Source organism: Salvelinus alpinus, chromosome 3 (genome assembly GCF_045679555.1).
Source record: "Salvelinus alpinus chromosome 3, SLU_Salpinus.1, whole genome shotgun sequence".
NCBI classification, from domain to species: domain Eukaryota; kingdom Metazoa; phylum Chordata; class Actinopteri; order Salmoniformes; family Salmonidae; genus Salvelinus; species Salvelinus alpinus.
The window spans coordinates 79,263,346-79,290,471 of NC_092088.1; the positions used below are offsets into that span (position 1 = coordinate 79,263,346).

General features: G+C 41.3%; 2 protein-coding genes across 9 annotated transcripts in view; both read right to left on the reverse strand.

Moving 5' to 3' along the window:
- LOC139571400 (rho GTPase-activating protein 27-like) overlaps positions 1 to 5,887 on the reverse strand; it is a 62,099-nt gene extending 56,212 nt beyond the window's left edge. For 3 of the 5 annotated variants that reach the window (XM_071394236.1, XM_071394233.1, XM_071394231.1), the window contains exons 1-3: positions 5,620 to 5,886; positions 3,794 to 3,987; positions 2,775 to 3,588 (exon numbers count right to left, since the gene is read on the reverse strand). In XM_071394236.1, the coding sequence (XP_071250337.1) occupies positions 2,775 to 3,588; positions 3,794 to 3,873 (894 nt within the window). In that variant the 5' untranslated portion in view covers positions 3,874 to 3,987; positions 5,620 to 5,886. Of the gene's footprint in view, positions 1 to 2,774; positions 3,589 to 3,793; positions 3,988 to 5,619 lie in introns of all 5 variants that reach the window. The other 2 variants (XM_071394234.1, XM_071394232.1) reach the window with 2 other exon arrangements.
- Positions 5,888 to 10,267: 4,380 nt separating this feature from the next.
- Positions 10,268 to 16,561, reverse strand: LOC139571402 (protein phosphatase 1G-like). 4 transcript variants are annotated; one of them, XM_071394239.1, is made up of 11 exons: positions 16,454 to 16,561; positions 15,911 to 16,053; positions 14,644 to 14,713; positions 14,424 to 14,509; positions 13,438 to 13,567; positions 12,831 to 13,258; positions 12,412 to 12,513; positions 11,944 to 12,178; positions 11,661 to 11,790; positions 11,437 to 11,536; positions 10,268 to 11,322 (listed from the first exon to the last, which is right to left on the reverse strand). In XM_071394239.1, exons 2-11 carry the CDS (start codon positions 16,019 to 16,021, stop codon positions 11,134 to 11,136), a joined length of 1,581 nt encoding a protein of 526 aa, XP_071250340.1. In that variant the 5' UTR covers positions 16,022 to 16,053; positions 16,454 to 16,561; the 3' UTR covers positions 10,268 to 11,133. The 4 variants fall into 4 exon arrangements, with proteins under 4 accessions (XP_071250340.1, XP_071250341.1, XP_071250343.1 ...); XM_071394240.1 differs by having other exon boundaries at positions 16,265 to 16,458; XM_071394242.1 differs by lacking the exon at positions 16,454 to 16,561 and adding an exon at positions 16,401 to 16,449.
- Between the last annotated feature and the right edge of the window lie 10,565 nt (positions 16,562 to 27,126).

Consider the following 27,126-nt stretch of genomic DNA (forward strand, 5'->3'; position numbering starts at 1 on the left):
TTATTTGGAAAACATGATTGCATGATTTTACTGTAATTTCTTTACCAAAGTTTGAATCTGCACAGTTCTTCCACTAAATTTAATTTTGTACATTTTTCAGTGGAAAGTAGTCCTTGTGCATAGAGTTGTATGGTTTGATAAACTTTGAAATCAATGGTTTTTGTTAGCATACATTTTAAAGTGAAAAAACAGAGTCAAAATGTAAAACCCCTTGTCATTCACTCCTGAAAAAGCCTTCAGGACTGATATCTAGCTGCACCAAAAATTCTACTTATTTCAGGAATCTGTAGCACATGGCACATCATTACAGCTCGAGAACACAGTGAATACAGGTTGAAGGCTCTCTGTACATTCTGTTTGATTAAAGCCTCTTCATCAGAATTTAGAATGCAGCCACTGTACTGTACACAACTTAAAAGTTACAAATGTTTTTTTTTTTGCATATGTTGATTTGGATGCATAAAAATAATGACATTGCTGGGAAGAAATGTACAGAATGTGCAAATAGCTGGCACTAACACATGAACTGTGGATGGATCCCATGCCAGAAAGGACAGAACTATATAGTGCACTACTTTTGACCATAGGGACCAAATCCCTATGGGGCACTAAATAGGGTGCAATTTGGAATGCTGCCCTTGTTGCTGCATAGCAGGGGTACCACAAGGTCATTCAATTATCAGATTTTTTTATTTAACCTTTATTTAACCAGGTAGGCTAGTTGAGAACAAGTTCTCATTTACAACTGCAACCAGGCCAAAATAAAGAAAAGCAGTGCGACAAAAACAACAACAGAGTTTCAAGTAAGCAAACTAGTTCAAGTTCTGTTATAGCAAATGTAACAACAATGTAGGCCTACTTTACAGACTACTTTCAAACTTTGCACACTAGTTTAGTCAGAAATGTAAATGTTTACACATTGCCACCTGCAAGCGCAACAATGTAACAAATTAATTCTCAGCATTGAGAAGGATATAAAATGTTCGTTTCATGCTTGACTACATCCTGATACTAGGAGCGGCCTACGTCACTTTACCTCGGAACAGGTGAACCAACGATGGAAAGCAGACTCGCGGAATGTTTCAGGTTTCTCCAAAAAACGATGTTGCTTCACGGTGACGCCTGTCAAACCAACCAACTGTAGTCAATGTAATTTGCGTTTGCAAAATGTTAATATTTTTTACGGCGGTATAGTTCTCGTCAACGTCACTGGTGCTCTGGCAACAGGTAGCAGCTGGAAGCTACAGCCAGTCGTTTGGGAGTGGTTTGTTGGTAGCCTAAGTTTCTGATTAACTCTTTCTTTTCTGGTTACAGTAGGTATGTATTCGAACCAGCCGAACTAACCGGTTTCTAACCTGTTCTGTGGTTGCCCCACCAACTCCCCTAACCCCCACCCACATTCACGAAAGTAAAAAGAAGAGGAAAGAAAAGGTAGAAAGAGGATTCCACTTTTGGGAAATCTCAAATGTTACAATCAAATTGCATAGGTCCATACACCTAACAGTGATTGTGTCCTGCGTGTCGTATTCCAGACAGTTGTACCGAACGGACCAGATAGAGCACTTGAATCAGCTGGACCGGACCGTCCTGACCCTACAGTTGCATTCTAGGGGGAGTGGCACCCCTTACCCCATTGGACTGGCACACAAAAGCAAAAGGGCTTGTGTATATGAGCTGCCACAGAATAACACATGGAGTCTACTATAGCTAGTATATGCTATGTTAGGAATCTTTCCAAACATTAGCAGGAATTTTACCCTTTCATGGATAACTTGTACATGTCTGTACAAGACAACAGCACAACCTTCAATCAAACTCACTGCATTCTGTTATCCATAAACTCACCATGTATCTTTAATGCAGATCACAAGGCTCACTTACTGAAAGCATCTTTTGAGTCATGTTTTTGAATCCAAGATGGTATAACTATTTCCCTGAATGTGATATAGTTTGTGATTCATTAGCTGAGTCCTGTTGACCATATTAACTTTTGGGAAATTTGACAGAATAAGTCATATGCCTAGTTCTCATCTGTGTTTGTGATTCATTTGTGCATCCCAAATGGCACCCTATTCCTTATAAAGGGCACTACTTTTGACCAGAGGCCCTGGTTAAAAGTAGTGCACTGTATAGGGCCCTCAAACTCAACTCTGGACCTCGAAGCCAGTTCCACTACGTTTTTTCATTGTTCCCCTCTAATCAGTGACTGATTTAGACCTGGGACACCAGGTGCATGCAATTAGTTATCAGGTAGAACAGAACACCAGCAGGCTCTGGACCACTGGTAAGAGTTGAGTACCCCTGATATATAAGGAATAGGGTGCCATTGGGGATGCAACCATTGAGTATTTCCCAGAGTATAACAATAATTCCTCTGTGAATTTTTTTATAAAATCTCTCCTTTTCTTAAGATAAACACAACAGGGTAGCGACAATGAACAAACCAAATAGTGAACATAGTGATTCCCAACCTCAGTAATAATTTCTTCAAAAAGCTGAGAAAAAAAGTATTGACAGAGCATTGCAAGGCTTGATTACTTCTGTGCTTATCCATCAGACCTCGAATGCTTGTCGGGATGCCAGTTCTACCATGACTGAACAGCACCCTCTGATGTCAGAAGTTAGTAATACCGGTTATTTTCTCTGACGTTCCCATCCAACTCACATCCTTTACAAATGGCTTCATGTAAATCATTATAAAGTCAAATAAAATACTTGCATATTATACATTTATGTAGGATTTTATGAATGTCTACAGTGAAACTTAATCTTACCTGAGCTGTAGGGGAAGGGGCTGTAACGTCAATCGGACCAGAAGTTCGATCCAGGCTCTGCTGTTGTTCTGCTGGTGTTTCAGTTGAACCCAAAGATCCAGCCAGTTCTGTTCCCACAAAGTCTGTCAACTCTGAGTGCTGGGTATCTGATATAGTCTCATAGATATCTGAGTCCTGAGATAAATGAGATAGCCCACTAGGATCCCCTGGCAGTGTTTTCGTTATCCGGCCATCTGAGATCTGCTGTTTATCTTGATCCTTGATAAGTGTAGGAGGGCTTGACTGCAACTGGGGAAGTTCGCTTGTGGGCTCAGGTGAGACATGGAGCTTTAGGGAACAGTGCTGTAGCATATCACCAAGACCTTGAGCATCTGAGGCTGAGGTGAATGAGAAACCTGGAGCTAAACTTCGCCTCTTCAGATCATGTGGCGGGATATCTCTAGTCTCGTTATTGGAGGTCTGCAGTCCCACCATGGTCTTCATGTGCTCATAATGCTTGATTTCATCAATGTCTTGTGATACCCCGAACGTGGACATCCTGTGAGTGGTGGCTCTCGCAGAGTGATCCGTGGACATGCGGACCTTCGTCACAGCGTCTGACCTTTGACCTTTGTTAGACATGTCCAGTGGCTCTCTGTCAGTCGTTGACTGCAAGAATGTGCGACTCTGAGTCCCAGAAATAGTGAGGTCCAGTGGGCCCTGGGTCTTCAGAGAGAGCTCCCTCACATACTTGGCAGGGATATAGAAGGGTTTGGTCCTCTGGTCCTTCTGGACATGCCACCAGTAGTCATTGGTCCTGGAGACCAGGATGTACCTGTGAACATTAGAGGCCCAGAGAGGCAATGTGAAGAATGTGTTTGGGCTGTGCAATGACGCGTGTACTGTGCATGTATTGTTAAGTTCTATCATCTATATCATGTTGTCTGATCTGTTCCTTTGTAATTTTACTTTTTTAACTAAAGACTAATTTCCATTTTGTGAAATATTTTCTGGATAATAAAGATTTTCAATTCAATTACCTCTCGTTGGGCTTGATGGAGACCAGAGCCCCGTCCTTGGCTGTGTACTCATACTCAAACTCCACCTGCACCATCGCCATGTTACTGTAGTTAGGCCTACAGTTACTGTAGTTAGGCCTAGTTAGCCGCTCTGCTGGCTGGAGCCTCTGTGTTGAAATGCAGATAGTCACTTTTCAAAAGAGTTCATCTTGGAGCTGTAAACATTCAAAACAGTACATTTAAAATGGGCGTATCTGCCTTCGTGCTTCTCAAACGGCACCCTATTCCCTTTATAGTGCACTACTTTTTAACCAGAGCACATAGAGAATAGGCTGGGCATTTGGGACATACACACATAAAAAACATATTCAGATCCAGTAAACTGAGACAGGACTCCGGCCATACAGTAGTAGACATTTGGAAACCTCAACATTATCGGAGTCATTGAATTATATACATGTATTTTAATAGGATCTCTGAGGTGGGAGTACTCAGTTACTAACGTCATAGTTGTCCTCAATCAACATGATCCACTTCTGCCTTACAGATTATCATCATAAAGAATGCAGTGACCAGTATGGCTGTTTCTGTTTCATGATTTTAACCTGAACAATAGGCAGGCAGACATCACTAAAGGTTGTCTCCCATCGCTGTGCATAAAAATACTGCTACAGGAAGTTGCTGCCAGCAGTCATTACAGTTCAGAATGTCCTAACCCAAAACTTAAAGAGCTCTATAGACTCACAACACAGAGCCCACAGAACAGGAAGCCTGTAGCCCAGCACCAACCTGGGTTGACGATGCACAGCTCACTCCATTGTCAAGCTACAATCTCAGTTTGCCATATAAGGGCTCCAGAAACACGGGGAGAACTTCCGAAAACAAAGGACTCAATTCCTTCTTCTAATTTCAGTAGTGACATTATTGACAACCAGGACCAATAACTGGTCAGAAGTCCAAGTCTATTCCCTCTCCATACTAACCCATTCAAAGTGAGTGTACCATCTGATCTATGTCAACATGACAGTTGTTTTTTTGTTGTCAACTGACATAATACTTAGTTCAATTGTTCTAGTAAGAGTCAATTTTAAATATTTTCTTTAAGAAAGGGTAACTTTTTGAAAGTTTTGAACTTGATATAGCCTACAGTAACAATCCAACCCTAAGTTATAAGGAGTCAGAGAGGGGTGACAGGTAGCCTAGTGGTTAGAGCGTTGGACTAGTATCCGAAAGGTTGCAAGATCGAATACCCGAGCTGGCAAGGTTAAAATCTGTCGTTCTGCCCCTGAACAAGGCAGTTAACCCACTGTTCCTAAGCCGTCATTGAAAATAAGAATTTGTTCTTAACTGACTTGCCTAGTTAAAAATAAAGGTAAAATAAAAAATAGTGCATGTAAAACAGAAGATAAACATGATTTAATCCCCACTAAGGAGGCCTAGCAGAAGTTAAGCATGATTTAATCCCCACTAAGGGGGTCTAGCATGAGTTAAACATGATTTAATCCCCACTAAAGGGGCCTAGCATGAGTTAAACATGATTTAATCCCCACTAAGGGGGCCTAGCAGAAGATAAACATGATTTAATCCACATTAAAGGGGGACTAGCAGAAGTTAAACATGATTTCATCCCCACTAAGGGGGACTAGAATACATTAAACATGATTTAATCCACACTAAAGGGGACTAGCAGAAGTTAAGCATGATGTAATCCACACTAAGGGGGTCTAGCAGAAGTGTTGTTCAAAGGGAATCTCATGTTACAATAATAATGCACACTAACAGTACATCAAACTTTTACAATAAAACCAATGTAATTCAAGGCTTGACAATACAGTAGGTATTCATACCTGGAGGTGGGCATACAGCCAGAAGACTTGTACCAACTCTGTCCTCTACTCTCTGAATGTTCAGTGGATCCCAGACGTTAGAGTGAGTTTAATAAATCTACCATTTGCATTAATTCCCATCATATTACACCTGGTAAATCTTTCTCTTTCAGCATCTATTTTCCATCACATTACAGTTCACTTGTTCAAGAATGTTTTGAGCTCCTGTAGTGCCGGTTATAAAGCCTAGTTGTCTACGCACGGGGCTGTGTGTGTGTGCGTGCACAGGTTTCAACTTGCCTGACTGCCTCTGTATCATTTCCTGTTCTACTGACTGTGTATAGGAACAACACTGAGAGAATGGAGACTGGGGGACAGGAACACACACACAGAGAGCTATGAAAAATGGGAGTGACTCAATATATAGTTCTATTCAGTCCCTCATGAAACATCATCTGGTTTCCTAGGAGTCTGTGACCAATCTGACCGTTACTTCCCTTTAGAACTACAGTGGAGAATATTCTCTGGTTATAGGCTAACAGCCATGTGAAATTGATCAATTACAAACAAATATGTGTACGTCTCCTATGGGCACTGGTCAAAAGTAATGCACTATATAGGGAATTAGGTACTGTTTGGGATGCAGTAATTGTCAATAAGTGTTGTCATTAAATACCCTCTAGCCTACATGCCAGTGTGAGTTTCTGCTGGTTTAGCATTACATGGCAGTTGGCCAAAAAGGGGAAGCAAACACTGGTATCAAGATTATTTCAGATCTTGGTTTTGTTAGGAATAACATTCATTTAGCCTCATAATATTTTCATCTGGTGTAAAGTAAAGCAAGTCAGTAAATTGTACAGTAAAACCATGCCTCGCCCATTCTCTATAGGAATGTTTCCCAACAGCACACGTTGTTGTTGTTCCGGACAAGCACACCTGATTCAACTTGTCAAATAATCATCAAGACCTTGAGTTTTTTTAGTTACCTTTATTTAACTAGGCAAGTCAGTTAAGAACAAATTCTTATTTTCAATGACTGCCTTGTTCGGGGGCAGAGTGACAGATTTTTACCTTGTCAGCTCGGGGATTCAATCTTGCAACCTTTCGGTTACTAGTCCAACACTCTAACCACTAGGCTACCTGCCACCCCAGTTGAATCAGGTGAGTTTGTCAGGGATAACAACAAAAATGTGTGCTGTTAGGAATACTGGAAGACTGGAGACACTGGCCTAGAGGAGGATGTGACAGAGGTTTGATCCCTGAATTTCCCTCTGTGGGGATTTTAAGACATAATATTTAAAGAAACAAGACCAATGTATATTTGGTTTGTCACAGAAACTTTATTCCTGCTGCTCTGTCCTTCAGTATAGACTACCCACCAAAATTATGCACTTTAGTGACTACATTACAGACAACCCCCAGCCCTGTAACCTCTGACCTTAGTGATGACAACATCTTTCTTCTGGCTGAGGCGGTGACAGGGGTCCACACACTGGTCCTCTGCTGCTGGGTTCCAAGCCTGGTACGCACGCACGCACACACGCACGCACACACACACACACACACACGCACGCACGCACGCACGCACGCACGCACACACACACACACACACACACACACACACACATCTCAGAGTGTCTGTTACTGCATGTTACACACATCTCAGAGTGTGTATGTCTGTTACTGCATGGCACACACACTTACTGGGTCCATGAGAAAGACGCGTGAGGCGGCAGTGAGGTTTACCCCCACCCCTCCGGCTTTGAGTGACAACAGCATGATCAATGGGCTCCCCGGTGCGTCGCTCTGTATCTCCTAGATGACCTGAGCCTGCCCCTTCTGGCTCATTGTGCCATCCAGACACAAACGGGAGAGCGAGTTAAAAAGGCCAGCTCTTATTGAGCAGTTTCAGCACCTCTGAACCATTAGTTTGTTGTAATTGCCCAACACCCCTTATATCTTATTAGTGTACCTGCAAGTCACACCACTTGTATTGGCCATAGTTCGCCATTCCCCATCACACCTCACTCAACCCAGCTCCTGCCGTCAGAGTGAGATCGAGGTCAAATAAGAATGGACTCACTGGACTATTCCTCATGTTTATTTTATTTGACCTGTGTTTAGTGTGGGCATATAATTGTAAGTACTCTCCAACATGTCATGGGGTTTTAGTTGGGTGTTTCTAAGGCAGAAAAGTATTTACCATATTCATAAGGTTTATAAAGTTATTCCTTTTCCATGTGAGTCATGCTGCTTCTAGCCTGCTAGCCAAGATATTAGCCAGTCATGCTAGCTCGGAATGTTGTGTACCACATGCCTCGTTAAGGATAGCACGCACGCACGCACGCACGCACGGACGGACACACACACACACACACACACACACACACACACACACACACACACACACACACACACACACACACACACACACACACACACACACACACACACACACACACACACACACACACACACACACACACACACACACACAGTGCATTCGGAAAGTATTCAGACCCCTTCACTTATTTTTCCATTTTGTTACAGCCTTATTCTAAAATGTATTAAATAAATGAAAAAATTGGCCTTCCGAGTGGCGCAGCGGACTAAGGCACTGCATCGCAGTGTTGCGCCGTCACTACAGCCTGGGGTTCGAGCTGTCACTACAGCCCAGGCAGTGTCATTACCAGCCGTGACCGGGAGTCCCATAGGGTGGCGCACAATTGGCCCAGCATCATCTGGGTTAGGGAAGGGTTTGGCCAGGGGGGCTTTACATGGCTCATCGTGCTCTAGCGACTACATGTGGCGGGATGGGCGCCTGCAGGCTGAACTGTGTTTTCTCTGACACATTGGTGCAGCTGGCTTCCGGGTTAAGCGAGCGGGTGTTAAGAAGCGCAGTTTGTCGGGTCATGTTTCGGAGGACGCATGACTCAACCTTCACCTCTCCCGAGCGTGTTGGGGAGTTTCAGCGATGAGACAAGATTATTATCACGAAATTGGGGAGAAAAAGGGGGTAAAAATTACACAAAAAATATATAAATAATAATAATAAATCCTCATCAATCAACACACAATGCCCCATAATGACAAAGTGAAAACAGATTTTTTGACATTTTTGAAAATGTATTACAAATAAAAAACAGAAATACCTTATTTACATAAGTATTCAGACCCTTTGCTATGAGACTCGAAATTGAGCTCAGGTGCATCCTGATCATCCTTGAGATGTTTCTACAACTTGATTGGAGTCCACCTGTGGTAAATTCAATTGATTGGACATGATTTGGAAAGGCACACGCCTGTCTATATAAGGTCCCACAGTTGACAGTGCATGTCAGAGCAAAAACCAAGCCATGAGGTTGAAGGAATTGTCTGTAGAGCTCTGAGACAGGATTGTGTCGAGGCTCAGATCTGGGGAAGGGTACCAAAACATTTCTGCAGCATTGAAGGTCCCCAAGAACACAGTGGCGTCCATCATTCTTAAATTAAACAAGTTTGGAACCACCAAGACTCTTCCTAGAGCTGGCCTCCGGCCAAACTGAGCAATCGGGAGAGAAGGGCCTTGGTCAGGGAGGTAACCAAGAACCTGATGATCACTCTGATAGAGGTGTAGAGTTCATCTGTGGAGATGGGAGAACCTTCCAGAAGGACAACCTTCTCTGCAGCACTCCACCAATCAGGCCTTTATAGTTGAGTGGTCAGACGGAAGCCACTCCTCAGTAAAAGGCACAACAAACAGCTTGAGGTTTGCCAAAAGGACTCTGATCATGAAAAACAAGATTCTCTGGTCTGAAGAAACCCAGATTGAACTCTTTGGCCTGAATGCTAAGCGTCACATCTGCAGGAAACCAATTGAATTACAGTATTATCATACATGTAAATCCATGTCGGCTCAATTATTATTTCTTTTTTTGATAGGAAATAGTTGATGAACCAACAGTTGAGATGTATTCATAAAAGAATGCAGGTAATCATTGCTGATGACAAACACGGGCAGCGTGATTTTCCGATTTAAAAAAAATGATTTTCTGTTACTGCATACAGGATGAGGGTTTGACTTGAATCGAGCACTAAGAGGAGTACCACAAACAGTCTACTGGCTATGTTACATTCAGATTGTGTTTTATATAGGATATTGTTTCAGATGGCTGATTCTCACAACAGCTGGTTGGGGATGTTCATCAGAACACCGATGTGGTAGAAGAAAACACCTAGGCCCAACGTGTTTAAGGAACATTCCATTTGTTTATACCATTAACTTCACCATAGCCAGATGAGAAGATTTAGGAGTAGATAATGGTAAAGGGTATCTGGTTAATGTATGACATCTTTGTATCGGATTTTATCTGTTGCATATCTTGAAAATCTAAGATGAAGATTGAATGGTATGGAAATTCCATTTACTTTTGGATACCAACATCAAAATTTTAGTTTATTTTACTTGAACAATCTCACTAGTATTTTGGGAACAGTAGTGCCAACTGGCCTGTGTACCAGTCCGTTTGTGCTTTCATTCCACTCCTTGATGGCGTAGAATGATCGCACAAACAGGCTAGTTCCAAACCATTCATTTGTTAGGTATGAAACTATTGGCATGATGCTTTAGTGCTTTGCTACATGATTGTGCAACCTTGCCATATCCATCACTGATTAATTAGAAACAAAATTACAGGTTTGTCAACTTTATTGATTTAGGGAGGGGAAAAAAATATTCATGTGATTTTTCATGTGCAACTCACAATGTTCTCTGAAAGTAATAAATGTACTAAAATATATTTTAGTATCCCTTTAACTGAGTGGACCTTTTAGTCCAGCATACAAACAGATTAAGTGATGAGCCTCTGTCCCTTGAATAGTTTATTCACTAACAAAAGCATTTGCTAAACCTGGACCATAATCGAGTAATGCAAAATTCAAGGCATAGTTAGAGAAACCAAGGTAGGATGTGCAAACCAAGGTATGAGAGACATTTAAATAGCAAGTGGCCTTAACTCAGCAGGTTGGCTATGTTCTGGGAATCAGTGAGTGCAAGGAATGTAAAATGTATTCATTAAAATACAGCTAGTATAAAATGTTACATAAATTTTATGTTTAAATCTATTTAACTGTTGAGTAGTTTCTCAGTGTTCTGTCAGGGGACATGTGCCCAATTCAAACAGGGATTGTCCTGGTAAAGTAAGTAGACAAGATGTCCCTCATCACATTTAAAATGTATTTGTAATTACAATGGTGTCAGAAGTATGCACCAAATGTCACATTGATCCATAATTAAAGAAAATGCATTTATTCAATTAACAAGTATATACATAAAGGGTGTGGTGACAAACAGTACACTAGGAGTCACGTTTCCAATGGGGCAGATAAGCAAAATCAATTACACACCAAGAAAATGTTTCTGTTTTCCATTTATTCTTGTATCTTGGGACATTAACTAAAACTCATCCTATTCCAGAGACCACTGTCTTTAAAAGTTTCCAGAGAAAAAGTCCTGGTTTGTGAAAAGGACTGGAGCTATTCTACTTGTTGGCAGTTCTATTCGCTTTTTGACTTCTTGCTGTCATTCCCGTTCTTCTCTGGGATAATCTCTTCAGGCTTTCTCTTATTGGTGATGTCGGCCATGCTGTTGCCAGGGTGAGCGCCGAACGTGATGATGATGCAGGTCATGTTGTCACAGCCTGTACCATCTCCAGACGTATCAGGTGCAAGGCAATGGTCAAGTAGCTACGGAGACCAAATAAAAAGTTCATAGTTCATTGTTAAAGAAAGAAAAGTGTTATGCGTACAGGGGACTGATGGATCGAGTAAAAAAATAAATAAAAAAGCCATATCTCTTACCTCTTCAACTATGGAGGACAAAGGCCTGGCAACGCCACTGACATCAGGCTTTATTTTCTGACTGACAAAGTCCACAACATCCTGACTGCTCATGACGTTCCTGTGGATGACACTCATTAAGGGAGGAATTCAGAGGTGGTTCCATTTCACTAATTGATTATTGAAGTACGGCCTAATTTAAGAGAAAACAGTACTATAAAATGCTAGAATCAAACAAGCTCTACCAGATTCCGTCGCATGCAATGACCATGAAGTCATGCTCCGGGTTGAGGGTGAGCACTTTGACGTCAGGCATTGAGGAGATCATCTGCTCCTCTGGGCCAAGGGCCTTGTTTCGTTTGTAAAAGTGATCGCCTGAAAACACAACAAAGGCCATTCAGTTATGTCCTTTCAGTCTGATGCCCGTTCTTCAACAGCAAGGCCATTCTTTACTGGAAACTATGCCTGATACTTCAAATCGAAACACCAATGCCAGGGCTAGGATATACAGGAGGAGGATCCATTTACCGATGGCCCTGGAGAGGTTGAGTCCTCCGTTGACGCGGCCGTCCATGGTGACCTTTCCCCCGGCATTCTTTATCCTGGCCAGCTCCAGCTCATCCTCTGGCTTGTGGTCGTAGGACATGTCTATGGCCTTGCCCTTCTCAGACACCACACAGCGGGAGTCCCCGGCGTTTGCCACAATCAGCTGTTTCCCTCTGATCAGAGCCACCACCGCTGTAGTGCCACTGTCTGAGCCAGGCTAGGAGGGGTAGAGACACAGAGCTCTTATCGGAGAATAGCCGCCTTCAGTTTAATCCAGGTCAAAACACAAAGGTAGGATAAAATGTTGCATTTACTGAGACAAAAAGTGACCACTACTCCAGATAGACATGAATAGCACCATTACAACAACCAGGGCTACTCAGGCTTTCCATTCAGGTTTAGGTTTCCTTTAGGGTTATGGCAGGATCTAAATTAAGCTGTGTATTCTACCTCTTCTTTTCCATCCATTCCGGGGTAGCACATCTCTTCCTCCTCATCCTCTCCCTCTTCAGTGTCTTCCTCATCACTGCTTTCACCTTCTTCACTGCCATCCTGTAGAAGCATAATTACATCATTAACCCACATACGATTCTTTCAAAAAATTATAAAAAGCTTAGACTGTTTAATTGTTCAAATCCAGTGGGGGAAATCTGATCCAGCAGAGGTGGCCAACCCTCCTCCTGGAGAGCAGTCCTTCTGCAGACATTTTCTCCAACCAGAATCTCAGACAATAGCTGCTCACCAGGACCATGATTATCTTAACCAGGTGAGTAAGAACTGTTGGCAAAAGCCTACAAACCCAGTAGCTCTTCAGGTAGAGGGTTGGCCAGAGTTACAGTAATTCCTGAAGGCTTGTTCTTCCACCTCACCTCCTCTTCACTTCCCTCATCTTCCTCTTCCCCAGACTCGTCACTGTCCTCAAAGAACTTGGAGCTGGTGTCTCCCGGAGCTGGAGCCGCTGAGGAAGAGCAGGAAGGCCCGGTGTCCTTCTCTCCTTCACAGGACCCTGCTGCTCCTGAAGAGCTGTCCCCTCCTGCTCTCCTGCAGGCCCGCAGCTTTGAGAATCCTGCACCACCACCAGCCTTGGCCTTCCCATTGCTGTCCATCTCACCCTCCACTTCTCCATTGATGCCCTTCTCCCCATAGGAATGTGGTTCACCTTCCCCAGACTCTTTGTTGCCCTCCGGACAGAGCTTCTTGTGTTTGAGTGCATTGCGGTTCTGTCCGTAGCGAACGAGCAGCTCTTCAATGGTCAAGGTGGCCTCCTCATGCAAAAGTTCTGCCTCCTCATTGTCCACTAACAGAGGGAAAGGAACACAAGGGTTTGAATTACAAATTATTTGTTTTTAATTATGGTTTACGATTCCAGCCACAGGAATGTCTTTAACTACATATGAAGCATTTTGCTACACCCGTTAAACACGTATGTGACCAATCATTTTACTAGATCTTGGGAAGTTGCTGGAGTCTACTCACAATCATCTTCTTCAGCAACTTTTTCATTTGGTGCTTCCTCTTGTGGGCGGCCAGCTATCTGAACAAGCTCTTTGATCACTTCCTCTGTGGTCACCCTGCTATCAATTGCCAGAAATGCATCCTCCAAAGCCTGAAACACATCGACATGCATCCACCCAGTAAGACAACGTATGCTCCTATGGAGGAGTTTGACAAAGAGCACAAGATCTACAACCAAAGTTGGTAGGTACTCACTTCTAATATCGTTTAAAGATGCAATATTGCAGAAATCGCTCCACCATTTCCTAGTTGCGACTCATTGTACCATCTATCATTGTATAAAACAAAATCATAGTACCATCTAAACCGCTGTGAAATATATTTTCCATAACCAAAAATCTAGTATATTTACAGCTGATGGACAAAAGACACAATAACAAAACTTTACGGGAAGCATAGAAATAGAGCACATAGAACATACACCTCTTCGACTTGCTTTCAATGACTGACATATCTATAAAACACATTTCTACGCATATTTCAAATATAATTTTATTTGTTACACGCGCCGAACCGTGAAATGCTTACTTACAAGCCTTTAACGAACAATGCAGGTCAAGAAGAGTTAAGAAAATATTTACTAAACAAACTAAAGCAAAAATATTTTGGTCATGTCGCCCAAAAAGTTACATTGTAGCTTTAAGGGTGCACAAAATGCATTATTTATTGGTAGGCCCGCTTAATTCTTACATATCCAACAGAAGGTAGCCTAGTGGTTAGACCTTTGGGCCAGTAACTGAAAGGTTACTGGTTCGAATCCCCAAGCTGACAAGGTAAAAATCTGTCCTCCTGCCCCTGAACAAGGCAGTTAACCCACTGTTCCCCAGTAGGCCGTCATTGTAAATAAGAATATGTTCTTAACTGATTTGCCTAGTTAAATTGTAATTTTTAAACTGCCCATGTCAAAAGGATTCCTTTCCCTAGCCCAAATGCATTATTCCACTCACCTTTTGCAGTTTGCCATCTTTGTAAGCCTTTTGTTCTTTAATGATATCAGGTAGGTACTTAGAACAGTACAATGCAACTTCCTCACCTGTGAAGGCAAAAGCATTTTAAGTCTTGATTACTTAAATTAAAGTAACTAGCTTAATAGTCTCCGGTATTAACAAAAACAAGTTCATGGTATGCTCAAAAACGTTTCTCAGGGATAGTAAGAATACACAGTACCTCCATGTCCATCATACACAGAAAACATGGCCGTTTCATCATCCAGTTCTAAAATGCAGTTGTGAGCATCCTGTTACAAGAAACAAAAACATTTTACTCTCATGGAATGCCAAATTCCTTATCTGATCCTCATCATACCGAATCAGTGGTGTAAAGTACTTAAGTAAAAATACTTTAAAGTACTGAATTAGTTTGGCGTTACTTTACTACATTCCTAAAGAAAATGAACTTTCTACTCCATAAATTCTCTGACACCCAAAAGTACTTGTTACATTTTGAATGCTTAACAGTCAAATGTACACACTTATGAACCTAACATCCCTGGTTATCCCTACTGCCTCTGATCTGGCAGACTCACTAAACACAAGTTCTTTGGTTGTAAATGATGACGGAGTGTGCCCCTGGCTTTCAGCCCCTTTCTGTAAATAAAAAAGAAAATGGTGCCATCTGGTTTGCTTAACATAAGCAATTTGAAATTATTTACACTTACTTTTGATACTTAAGTATATTTTAAACCAAACACTTTTACTTAAGTAGCATTTTACTGGGTGACTTACTTTTGTTATTTTCTATTAATGTATCTTTACTTTTACTGAAGTTTGACAGTTGGATACTTTTTTCCACCACTGTACCTAATCATCAGCAGCTTCCAATTGACTCAATCATCCCCCTACCTTTCTCCAGTAACTATTCCCCAAGTAGTTGCTGTAAATGAGAATGTGTCAGTCAACTTACCTGGTAAAATAAATAGACAAATGAGCCTTCCACCAGATTTTATAAATCACTAATCAGACAAGTGCCATTTGAATGTGAAAATGTAATGGGATGCATTTGCTGGCACAGTCTTAATTGTATGCACATCTAAACGACGTGGCTTTAAAGCGTGGAATCTCCAAATCAGTACATACAAGAAAGTTAGCTACATAGCTAGCTAGTTAGCTTTGTAGCTGGCTAACAATTTAGCTACCCAGCTAACGTTAGCTACAAACAAAGTCTTCCTGCACAACAACGTTGACTTTCATATGTAAGCCTCAACTAAGTTAACAGTATGACACATTAATGGTTGGAATCATATAGTTAGTTACCTATGATGCCACACTTTATAAAGTTATACAAGGACTACCTATCCTTAAGGCCAGTTAGATAAAGCTTTTTATTGTCGTCTAAACCAAACCATGTCATTCGCATTCTTGCTAGGTGGTAACTAGACAACATTGGCAAAGAATTACTGCTGAATCCAATAAGCAATGTTTTTAGATAATCTTACCTCCATAGAGACACGCCAGCCCTGCATGGCTGCAAAGCCGAAGCTCATCTTTTGGTTTCCACCATTGGACGAGGACTTCACTGTGTTGGGTTGCGATAAGTAAGCTCCCATGATGTAGCTACCAACAAACAGTGGGTTTCAATCTGGTTGGTGTTGGAAAATCCGATTTAACGTTAGCAGGATAAAAACAAGGTGATCAATTAAATTACACAGATGCTCCAACTTCATCTTACAATTCCTTATATCATGCAGTGGAGTATAAACATTGCAATTGTCGCAAAGGGCTTCCTTACTATTATTGATAGCTAACGTTAGCTAGGCTAACAAACGAGCATAGCTAGCTACAGTTCTTACTCGCAAACGAGTCATTTCCTTTAAAGAGAAGCCAAATGGGAAACTTCAAACACCATCAACCGGAAGATTATAGTTGCTATCAAAACAGTTCTGGCCTAAAAGTGAGTCACAATTAGAACATTGTACGGAAAAATACCAGCACGTGTAACTGCAAACGTTAACAACATAGCTAGCTAGCTATAAACATACCTCTCAAAAAGAACGGGAGACTTAAAGGAAGCGGAAACGCTGTGATGAATGAGAAATACGCATGCCTATTTGTGAGCAGGGGCGTTCAGAAAGGGTCCGTTCGGAAAGTGCGCCAAAACTTTAGCTGCAATGAACAAAGATGTCCATGTGGTGTCGCCAAAGCTACCGATTCTAGTTTGGCCAACAAACGTGGGAGTAGATCCCTATTTCCCAGTGGTGTAATGTACTTACGTAAAAATACTTTAAAGTAGGTTTTTGGGGTATCTGCACTTTACTTTGTCATTTATATTTTTGACTACTTTTACTTTTACTTCAATAAATTTCTAAACAAAATGATTGTCATTTTACTCTATACATTTTCCCTGACACCCAAAAGTACTCGTTACATTTTATGACTAATTCACACTTATCAAGAGAACATCCCTGGTCATTCCTACTGCCTCTGATCTGGTGGACTCACTAAACACATGCTTCATCTGTAAATGATGTATGAGTTTTGGAGTGTGTCCCTGGCTATCAGTAAATAAATAAAAACTAGAAAATGTGGCCATCTGCTTTGCTTAATATAAAGAATTTGAAAATATTTATACTTGTACTTTTACTTTTGATACTTAAGTATATTTTAGCAATTACATGTACTTTTGATACTTAAGTATATTTAAAACCAAATACTTTTAGACTTCCACTTTTACATGAGTCATTTTCTATGAAGGTATCTTTACTTTTACTCAAGTGTGACAATTGGGTACTTTTTCCACCACTGCTATTTCCTTTCCTCGTTTCTTTTCCTTTTAACATTTTAACAAGTTATTTAATCAGTAGACATGAAAGAGAGGCTAAATACGCAATCAGTGGTGTAGTGGAGGGTTTACGCAAGTATACGTTGTATACCCACGTATTTTTCAATGGCCATTGTGTATAGGCCTGCTAACTTCTTTATCTCCACGATGCATATCAAAGTAGTGTAGCGGAAGTAGGCTATACGCCATATGACTTAATAAGGCTGATGGAACAGATCAGGGCCCGGTTTCTCGATGGCATGGAACACTTATGAGTGTTAACGATGTATCTTTCCTACAACCGCTGAATATGTAGGCCTAACATGCATTTCCCAAAACACCACACAAAAAGAATGTTCGCTAAGTGCTAGTTGGAGCATGTGTCGATAGGGCTACTGATAGGATCAAAATAAAGGCTCTCTGATCAACGTTCTCCATTCAAATCTTACCTTAACATTATAATTATTTCACAATACTGACAAGACCTAGAGAGATATTACCACCTATGACTGCAAATACTGAGGCTGCCTATTATGAAGCTTATCCAATGAAAATGCACAAAATCACTAATTTGGCACATCATTGTGCACGTTAGGCTACACATCATGAAATATATTGAGACAAGTTTCAGATAGAGCCTACAAGTAGCAAAGTGTAAGTCAATTGATTGATCATGACATGTATTTCAATATGATTGAAATAGGCTATATAGCCTAGGGTACTGTTTATATTTTAATGCAGTCTTCTCGATTTTCATTTGAAGCTTTTTTTTATATGTGGCTTGTTTGTATCAATTGTAAAGACATTGGGAATGTTGTATCTGTAGTCAACTTTGTTCTGAAGTTATCAGTGGTCAAATCTAACAAAGCACTTTGCTGTTCTATCAGTGGTCTGAAGCGGGTGTTAGATTTGATCCTTTTCAAGCGCAACTTTAATAAGGATGGTTTTGGGAAACAGCTCGGAGATTAACAATGCTCCTATAAAGGTTTTAATGATGAACCTAGCCTTAAGATGCCTTTGAATGTTTAGCTTAAAATGTTGATGAACTATTATTTATTCACATTTAAGGGGCAGCAATGTGCTCGTGGCGGTAATGCAACTTGAGGGAAACATGTTCTAAAATGTGCACCATACATGCGAGAGGTTTCATGGACAGGTTTGGAAATATCCATTAGAAATGTAGAAAGAGGGGAGATCTAAAGATGCAATAACTATCATGGGTTGCTAATATGAGTAGGATAATGGCTTTGGCTGCTAGACAATGAAAGAAAGTTGAAAGAAAACCAATAGAACAGAATGCATATAAGGAAGTCATTATAATATAATTGCCTCCAAGTTTCTATGGTGGAATTTTGGCTATAGGCTACTTTGAAGCAAGGTAAGACATGCCTCAAGTCAAATGTTTAGGTTTCAAACAATTGAGGAACAGGAAAACTATAGCAATGCTAATGATAGGCCTAACCATCTAATGGTAGATAGAAAGGCTTTCCCAATAAACCTCTCAATTAAATGTTAACTAGCTACAAAGTAGCCTATTCCTATCTAGCATAATGATATTATGATTATTTGCCTCAATCCAGTGGCCATTTTTTTACTCAGTTGAAACCCTCATTTATCTGTTTCAATAGTAGGCCTACTGTTAGCCTACTTCCACAGTACAGTTTGGGTTGGCCTGACTGTGAAAGACCAATATGGGATTTATCATTTTAGGTCATTCAGAGTGTTTGTCACTGTTCTCAAATTATTTTTCCCACAGGGTGCCTTTCCTTCCCTGGGCGGGCCATTTGGGAAATGTTTTACAAAATTAGAGTATACCCACTTCTTCACTGTACCCAAGCATACATAACAGTAGATGGGAAAAAACAAATTAGATTTTTAGTGCCAATATCTTGTCCTGTGCTGTTGGTATTGCTCCTATTGTTTAGTCTAACTATTCTAACTCCCGTTTTCTTGTAATTCTGTAATACCATTGCAACATTTGAGATTCCCCTTCTCTTGGTGTAGATTGTTCTGTCCTGGGAACGGGAACAGAATTAGTGGAGCCTGAAAGGGTTGCCTAGTTCATCATTAAACACAAGGGGGGAGACACACACCAGTGCTCAGGTTGTTTTTGCCAGAATGCCAAACGCCTGCTGGTGGCCAATAACACCTCAAAGCCTTTCATCATGTTGGAGTGAGATATGTCTGAATAACACATACTAATATTCTGATTCTGACAGGCTACAGGCTCTTCAAATAATATACGTTTGTCAGAGTCAATCCAATCTGACTATACTGAACAGGTTGAATCTTATGGTAAAATAAAGCTGATGGGTCTCTGTAGGCTTATGCCTGTACCTTATCATTGATCGATATACTGTAGCAGGTGGCACATATAACTCACAGATTTACACAGAAAAGGCTGAGTTGATCTGGTCCCAGTGTGCTTTATCATGGGTCAAAGTTTAGCATAGGTGTTTAAAGACCATTGTTTTATCTCTAGGCAAGAACAACACAAAGTTTTAAACGTGGAATGCATGTGTGGTTAGTTTTATAAAAGTACGTATATAGTCTTATAAATGGTCATGTAACGTATACTAATTGTCTAAAGTTTTGACACAGTGTAACTTGATGTGGACATTGTTGTTGACGATTGACAACAGTTGATGATTGACATCCTAGAAAGTGAATCTTTCTTCCCCCCCCCCCCCCCCCCCCGCAAAAAAACAGCAGTTGTTTACCCCCAAAGTGTTCTAAAGAGAGTTGTTCCTGATGTAGGTTAAAAAATGAGGGTCCCTGCTGTGATTAACATTTGGAAAGGGGCCTGTCCAGATGGAGGGGTGTGATTCTGTGAGAACCTCTCTTTCTCTCTCAATTTCAACTTAACAGGCTTTATTGGCATGGGAAACATATGTTTAAATTGCCAAAGCAAGTGAAATAGTTAAACAAAAGGGAAATAAACAATAAAACATTTCACTCACAAAAGTTCCAAAAGAATAGCCATTTCAAATGTAATATTATGTCTATATACAGTGTTGTAATGATAAACAGTTAAAGTACAAAAGGGAAAGTAAATAAACATAAATATAGGTTGTATTTACAATGGTGTTTGTTCTTCACTGGTTGCCTTTTCTTGGGGCAACATCTCACAAATCTTGCTGCTGTGATTGCACACTGATATTTCACCCAATAGATATGGGAGTTTATTAAATTTGATTTGTTTTCTATATCTTTGTGGGTCTGTGTAATCTGATAGAAATATGTGTCTCTAATATGGTCATACATTTGGCAGGAGGTTAGGAAGTGCAGCTCAGTTTCCACCTCATTTTGTGGGCAGTGTGCACATAGCCTGTCTTCTCTTGAGAGCCAGGTCTGCCTTAGGTGACCTTTTTCAATAGCAAGGCTATGCTCACTGAGTCTGTACATAGTCAAATATTTCCTTAAGTTTGGGTCAGTCATAGTGGTCAGGTATTCTGCCACTGTGTTCTCTCTGTTTAGGGCCAAATAGCATTCTAGTTTGCTCAGTTTTTTTGTTGTAAATTCTTTCCATTGTCTCAAGTAATTATCTTTGTGTTTTCTAATGATTTGGTTGGGTCTAATTGTGTTGCTCTCCTGGGGCTCTGTGGGGTCTGTTTGTGTTTGTGAACAGGGCCCCAGAACCAGCTTGCTTAGGGGACTCTTCTCCAGGTTAATTTCTCTGTAGGTGATGGCTTTGTTATGGAAGGTTTGGGAATCGCTTCCTTTTTGGTGGTTGTAGAATTGAACGGCTCTTTTCTGGATTTTGATCATTAGCAGGTATCGGCCTAATTCTGCTCTGCATGCGTTATTTGGTGTTTTACGTTGTACACGGAGGATATTTTTGCAGAATTCTGCATGCAGAGTCTTAATTTGGTGTTTGTCCCATTTTGTGAATTATTGGTTGGTGAGCGGACTCCAGAACTCACAACCACAAAGGGCAGTGGGTTCTATAACTGATTCAAGTATTTTTTAGCCAGATCCTAATTGGTATGTTGAATTTTATGTTCCTTTTGATGGCATAGAAGGCTCATCTTGCCTTGAATCTCAGATCGTTCACAGCTTTGTGGAAGTAAACTATGGCGCTGATGTTTAGGCCGAGGTATGTATCGTTTTTTGTGTGCTCTATGGCAATGGTGTCTAGATGGAATTTCTATTTATGGTACTGGCAAATTGACTTTTTTGGAACACCATTATTTTTGTCTTACTGAGATTTACTATCAAGTCCCAGGACTGACAGAATCTGTGCAGAAGATCTAGGTACTGCTGTAGGCCCTCCTTGGTTGGGGACAGAAGCACCAGATCATCAGCAAACAGTAAACATTTGACTTCAGATTCTAGTAGGTTGATGCCGGGTGCTGGAGACTTCTAGTGCCCTCGCCAATTCGTTGATATATATGTTGAAGAGGGTGGGGCTTAAGCTGCATCACTGTCTCACCCCCGGCCCTGTGTAAAGAAATGTGTGTGTTTTTTGCCAATTTTTACTGCACACTTGTTTGTGAACATGGATTTTATTATGTCATATGTTTTTCCCCCAACACCACTTTCCATCAATGTGTATAGCAGACCCTCATGTCAAATTGAGTCGAAAGCTTTTTTGAAATCAACAAAGCATGAGAAGTCTTTGCCTTTTTTTGGTTTGTTTGTTTGTCAATTAGGTTGTGCAAGGTGAATACGTGTTCTGTCGTACAGTAATTTGGTAAAAAGCCAATTTGAGATTTGCTCAGTACATTGTTTTCACTGAAGAAATGTACGAGTCTGCTGTTAATGATAATGCAGAGGATTTCCCAAGGTTGCTGTTGATGCATATCCCCAGGTAGGTACTGGGGTCAAATTTGTCTCCACTTTTGTGGATTGGGATGATCAGACCTTTGTTCCAAATATTGGGGAAGATGCCAGAACAGAATGATATTAAAGAGTTTAAGTATAGACAATTGGAATCTGTGGTCTCTCTCTTTCTCTCTCTCTCAATTTTAATTTAAGGGTTTTATTGGCATGGGAAATATATGTTGACATTGCCAAAGCAAGTGAAGTAGATAATAACCAAAAGTGAATTAAACAATAAAAATGAACGTTAAACATTACACTCACACAAGTTCCAAAAGAATAAAGACATTATAATTAAATATAATATTATGTGCAAATAGTTAAAATACAAAAGGGAAAATAAATAAACATAAATATGGGTTGTATTTACAATGGTGTTTGTTCTCCACTGGTTGCCCTTTTCTTGAGGCAAAAGGTCACAAATCTTGTTGCTGTGATGGCACACTGTGATACCTAACCAACTTGCCCTCCAAATACACCTCTGCTGTTTTCAACCAAGATCTCGGCGATCACTGCCTCATTGCCTGCATCCGTAATGGGTCAGCGGTCAAACGACCTCCACTCATCACTGTCAAACGCTCCCTGAAACACTTCAGCGAGCAGGCCTTTCTAATCGACCTGGCCGAGGTATCCTGGAAGGATATTGATCTCATCCCGTCAGTAGAGGATGCCTGGATATTTTTTTTAAATGCCTTCCTCACCATCTTGAATAAGCATGCCCCATTCAAGAAATTTAGAACCAGGAACAGATATAGCCCTTGGTTCTCTCCTGACCTGACTGCCCTTAACCAACAGAAAAACATCCTATGGCGTTCTGCATTAGCATCGAACAGCCCCCGGGATATGCAACTTTTCAGGGAAGCTAGAAACCAATATACACAGGCAGTTAGAAAAGCCAAGGCTAGCTTTTTCAAGCAGAAATTTGCTTCCTGCAACACAAATTCAAAAAAGTTCTGGGACACTGTAAAGTCCATGGAGAATAAGAACACCTCCTCCCAGCTTCCAACTGCACTGAAGATAGGAAACACTGTCACCACCGACAAATCCACTATAATTGAGAATTTCAATAAGCATTTTTCTACGGCTGGCCATGCTTTCCACCTGGCTACCCCTACCCCGGTCAACAGCACTGCCCTCCCCTCTGCTACTCGCCCAAGCCTTCCCCATTTTTCTTTCTCCCAAATACAGTCAGCTGATGTTCTGAAAGAGCTGCAAAATCTGGACCCTTACAAATCAGCCGGGCTAGATAATCTGGACCCTTTCTTTCTAAAACTATCTGCTGAAATTGTTGCCACCCCTATTACTAGCCTTTTCAACCTCTCTTTCGTGTCGTCTGAGATTCCCAAAGATTGGAAAGCAGCTGCGGTTATCCCCCTCTTCAAAGGGGGGGACACTCTTGACCCTAACAGCTACAGACCTATATCTATCCTACCCTGCCTTTCTAAGGTCTTCGAAAGCCAAGTCAACAAACAGATTACCGACCATTTCGAATCCCACCATACCTTCTCCGCTATGCAATCTGGTTTCAGAGCTGGTCATGGGTGCACCTCAGCCACGCTCAAGGTCATAAACGATATCTTAACCGCCATCGATAGGAAACAATACTGTGCAGCCGTATTCATTGACCTGGCCAAGGCTTTTGACTCTGTCAATCACCACATCCTCATCGGCAGACTCGACAGCCTTGGTTTCTCTAATGATTGCCTCGCCTGGTTCACCAACTACTTCTCTGATCGAGTTCAGTGTGTCAAATCGGAGGGTCTGTTGTCCGGGCCTCTGGCAGTCTCTATGGGGGTGCCACAGGGTTCAATTCTTGGACTCTCTTCTCTGTATACATCAATGATGTCGCTCTTGCTGCTGGTGATTCTCTGATCCACCTCTACGCAGATGACACTATTCTGTATACCTCTGGCCCTTCTTTTGACACTGTGTTAACAACCCTCCAGGCGAGCTTCAATGCCATACAACTCTCCTTCCGTGGCCTCCAATTGCTCTTAAATACAAGTAAAACTAAATGCATGCTCTTCAACCGATCGCTGCCTGCACCTGCCCGCCTGTCCAACATCACTACTCTGGACGGCTCTGACTTAGAATATGTGGACAACTACAAATACCTAGGTGTCTGGTTAGACTGTAAACTCTCCTTCCAAACTCACATCAAACATCTCCAATCCAAAGTTAAATCTAGAATTGGCTTCCTATTCCGCAACAAAGCATCCTTCACTCATGCTGCCAAACATACCCTTGTAAAACTGACCATCCTACCAATCCTCGACTTCGGTGGTGTCATTTACAAAATAGCCTCCAAAACCCTACTCGATAAATTGGATGCAGTCTATCACAGTGCCATCCGTTTTGTCACCAAAGCCCCATATACTACCCACCACTGCGACCTGTACACTCTTGTTGGCTGGCCCTCGCTTCATACTCGTCGCCAAACCCACTGGCTCCAGGTCATCTACAAGACCCTGCTAGGTAAAGTCCCCCCTTATCTCAGCTCGCTGGTCACCATAGCAGCACCTACCTGTAGCACGCGCTCCAGCAGGTATATCTCTCTGGTCACCCCCAAAACCAATTCTTCCTTTGGCCGCCTCTCCTTCCAGTTCTCTGCTGCCAATGACTGGAACGAACTACAAAAATCTCTGAAACTGGAGACACTTATCTCCCTCACTAGCTTTAAGCACCAGCTGTCAGAGCAGCTCATAGATTACTGCACCTGTACATAGCCCATCTATAATTTAGCCCAAACAACTACCTCTTTACCTACTGTATTTATTTATTTATTTTGCTCCTTTGCACCCCATTATTTCTATCTCTACTTTACACTTTCTTCCACTGCAAACCAACCATTCCAGTGTTTTTTTTAACTTGCTATATTGTATTTACTTCGCCACCTTGGCCTTTTTTATATTTTTATTTATTTATATATATATTTTGTTTGCCTTCACCTCCCTTATCTCACCTCACTTGCTCACATTGTATATAGACTTATTTTTTTTTCACTGTATTATTGACTGTATGTTTGTTTTACTCCATGTGTAACTATGTGTTGTTGTATGTGTCGAACTGCTTTGCTTTATCTTGGCCAGGTCGCAATTGTAAATGAGAACGTGTTCTCAATTTGCCTACCTGGTTAAATAAAGGTGAAATAAAAATAAATAAATAAAAATTTCACCCAATTGATATGGGAGTTTATTTCAATTGGGTTTGTTTTCTAATTCTTTGTGGGTCTTTGTAATCTGAGGGAAATATGTCTCTAATATGATCATACATTTGGCAAGAGGTTAGGAAGTGCAGCTCAGATTCCACCTCATTCACCTCAGTCTTCTCTTGAGAGCCAGGTCTACCTACGGCGGACTTCCTCAATAGCAAGGCTATGCTCACTGAGTCTGTAGATAGTCAAAGCTTTCTTTAAGTTCGGGTCAGTCACAGTGGTCAGGTATTCTGCCACTGTGTACTCTCTGTTTAGGGCCAAATAGCATTCTAGTTAGCACTGTTCTTTTGTTGATTCGTTACTTTCTCTCTCTCAGAGATGGGGGATGGACAAATTCCTCCTTCAACTGCTGACTCACAGAGATCTCTAGTTTTAATTGAGAAAGCAGCTGCTGTGTCTCAACACACACACACACACACGGCTCATACCAGGGATGTAGTGGTCAAGGAATAGCTGAGTAAACTCTGATCGCCGGTCGCAGTGAATTAAGTAATGCTCCCTGTACATTCAAAGCATTTTCCCTCAAAAGGTGGGTAAACTGTCTTGCAAAAAAAAGTTTGGGTAAAATGTGTTTACTTGCATTTACCCTCCACTACACCACTGGTGTAATGTGGTCTGTGTGTAGCTTGTGTAGAGGAGTCAGGCGCAGGACAGCAGATATGAGTAAATAAATGTCATTTACTCAAAATAGACAAATACAATACAATAAAGCGAGCCCACATAACGGACCGTATTACATACAAACATTTACTCACAAACAAACATGGGGGAACAGAGGGTAAAATAATGAACAAGTAATTGGGGAATTGAAACCAGGTGTGTAAGACAAAGACAAAACAAATGGAAAATGAAAAGTGGATCTGCGATGGCTAGAAGGCCGGTGACGTTGACCGCCGAACGCCGCCCGAACAAGGAGAGGGACCGACTTTGGCGGAAGTCGTGACAACTGGCTCCTACATGTTATGAGTGTCAGACAACAGTGTGCCTCCTCCATGGGAAAAGAAGCCATAACTGGAGTGTTGCAGTCTGTTTCAAATTATGATATTGATGCACCACTATCGGTTGCCTTGATTAAGCTGTCTTATTTATTTGGGATAGGATAGACTTAGCTGTCTAGTTTATTTGGGATAGGATAGACTTAGCTGTCTAGTTTATTTGGGATAGGATAGACTTAGCTGTCTAGTTTATTTGGGATAGGATAGACTTAGCTGTCTAGTTTATTTGGGATAGAATAGACTTAGCTGTCTTGTTAATTTGGGTTTGACTTGCCTGGTCAAATTGAAATAGAAAATACTGCTGGCAGCTGTCAAAAAGACAAGCGGGTAAAATAAGTCTACATGGCTGTCCGTAATTATTCATGGGCATCCTTATCCCTGATAAGATAGAGGCCTAATCAGGGTTGGAGAGAGTCTTAAACCCCTCTGTTTGCATATGCAGAACTCTAAAATGTATTTGCTCAATTTGGGGGATTAAGAGCGAACAAGAGTCACCTCTATCTCATTCTTCCACCCTCCCCTTCCTTTATCTCTCACTCTCTCCCTCTTCCTTGGTGTGACCAACTGATGACCCAGGGATGCATGATCCCCCTTGGGGGTTAGTGCTCTAAGTCTATGGGTTATGGAACACTGCCATCTGCCACTGGGCACATTCATATACTCAGAAGAGGTCGCGATCATTTGTTGATTTAAATGGATAACTTAAATTTCCCAGGACAGTATGACCTCAGCAGTCGCCTAGAAAAAGCGACTGTCTGCACGTGAAGCACTGAACCAGAAGAATCAGGCAGAATTTTAAGTGCCATACTAAAATAAAAGGCACCTTTCCACACAATGATGGATGTCCCTCTGGCAATATGGCGT

Excerpts from the sequence above, each read along its gene's own strand:
- LOC139571402 (XM_071394239.1), bottom strand. The coding sequence starts at position 16,021 with ATGGGAGCTTACTTATCGCAACCCAACACAGTGAAGTCCTCGTCCAAT. Across the intron at positions 14,510-14,643 it reads TGTGTATGATGGACATGGAG|GTGAGGAAGTTGCATTGTAC; the intron begins GTACTGTGTATT and ends TTGCCTTCACAG. Across the intron at positions 12,179-12,411 it reads GAATGGATGGAAAAGAAGAG|CCTGGCTCAGACAGTGGCAC; the intron begins GTAGAATACACA and ends TACCCCTCCTAG.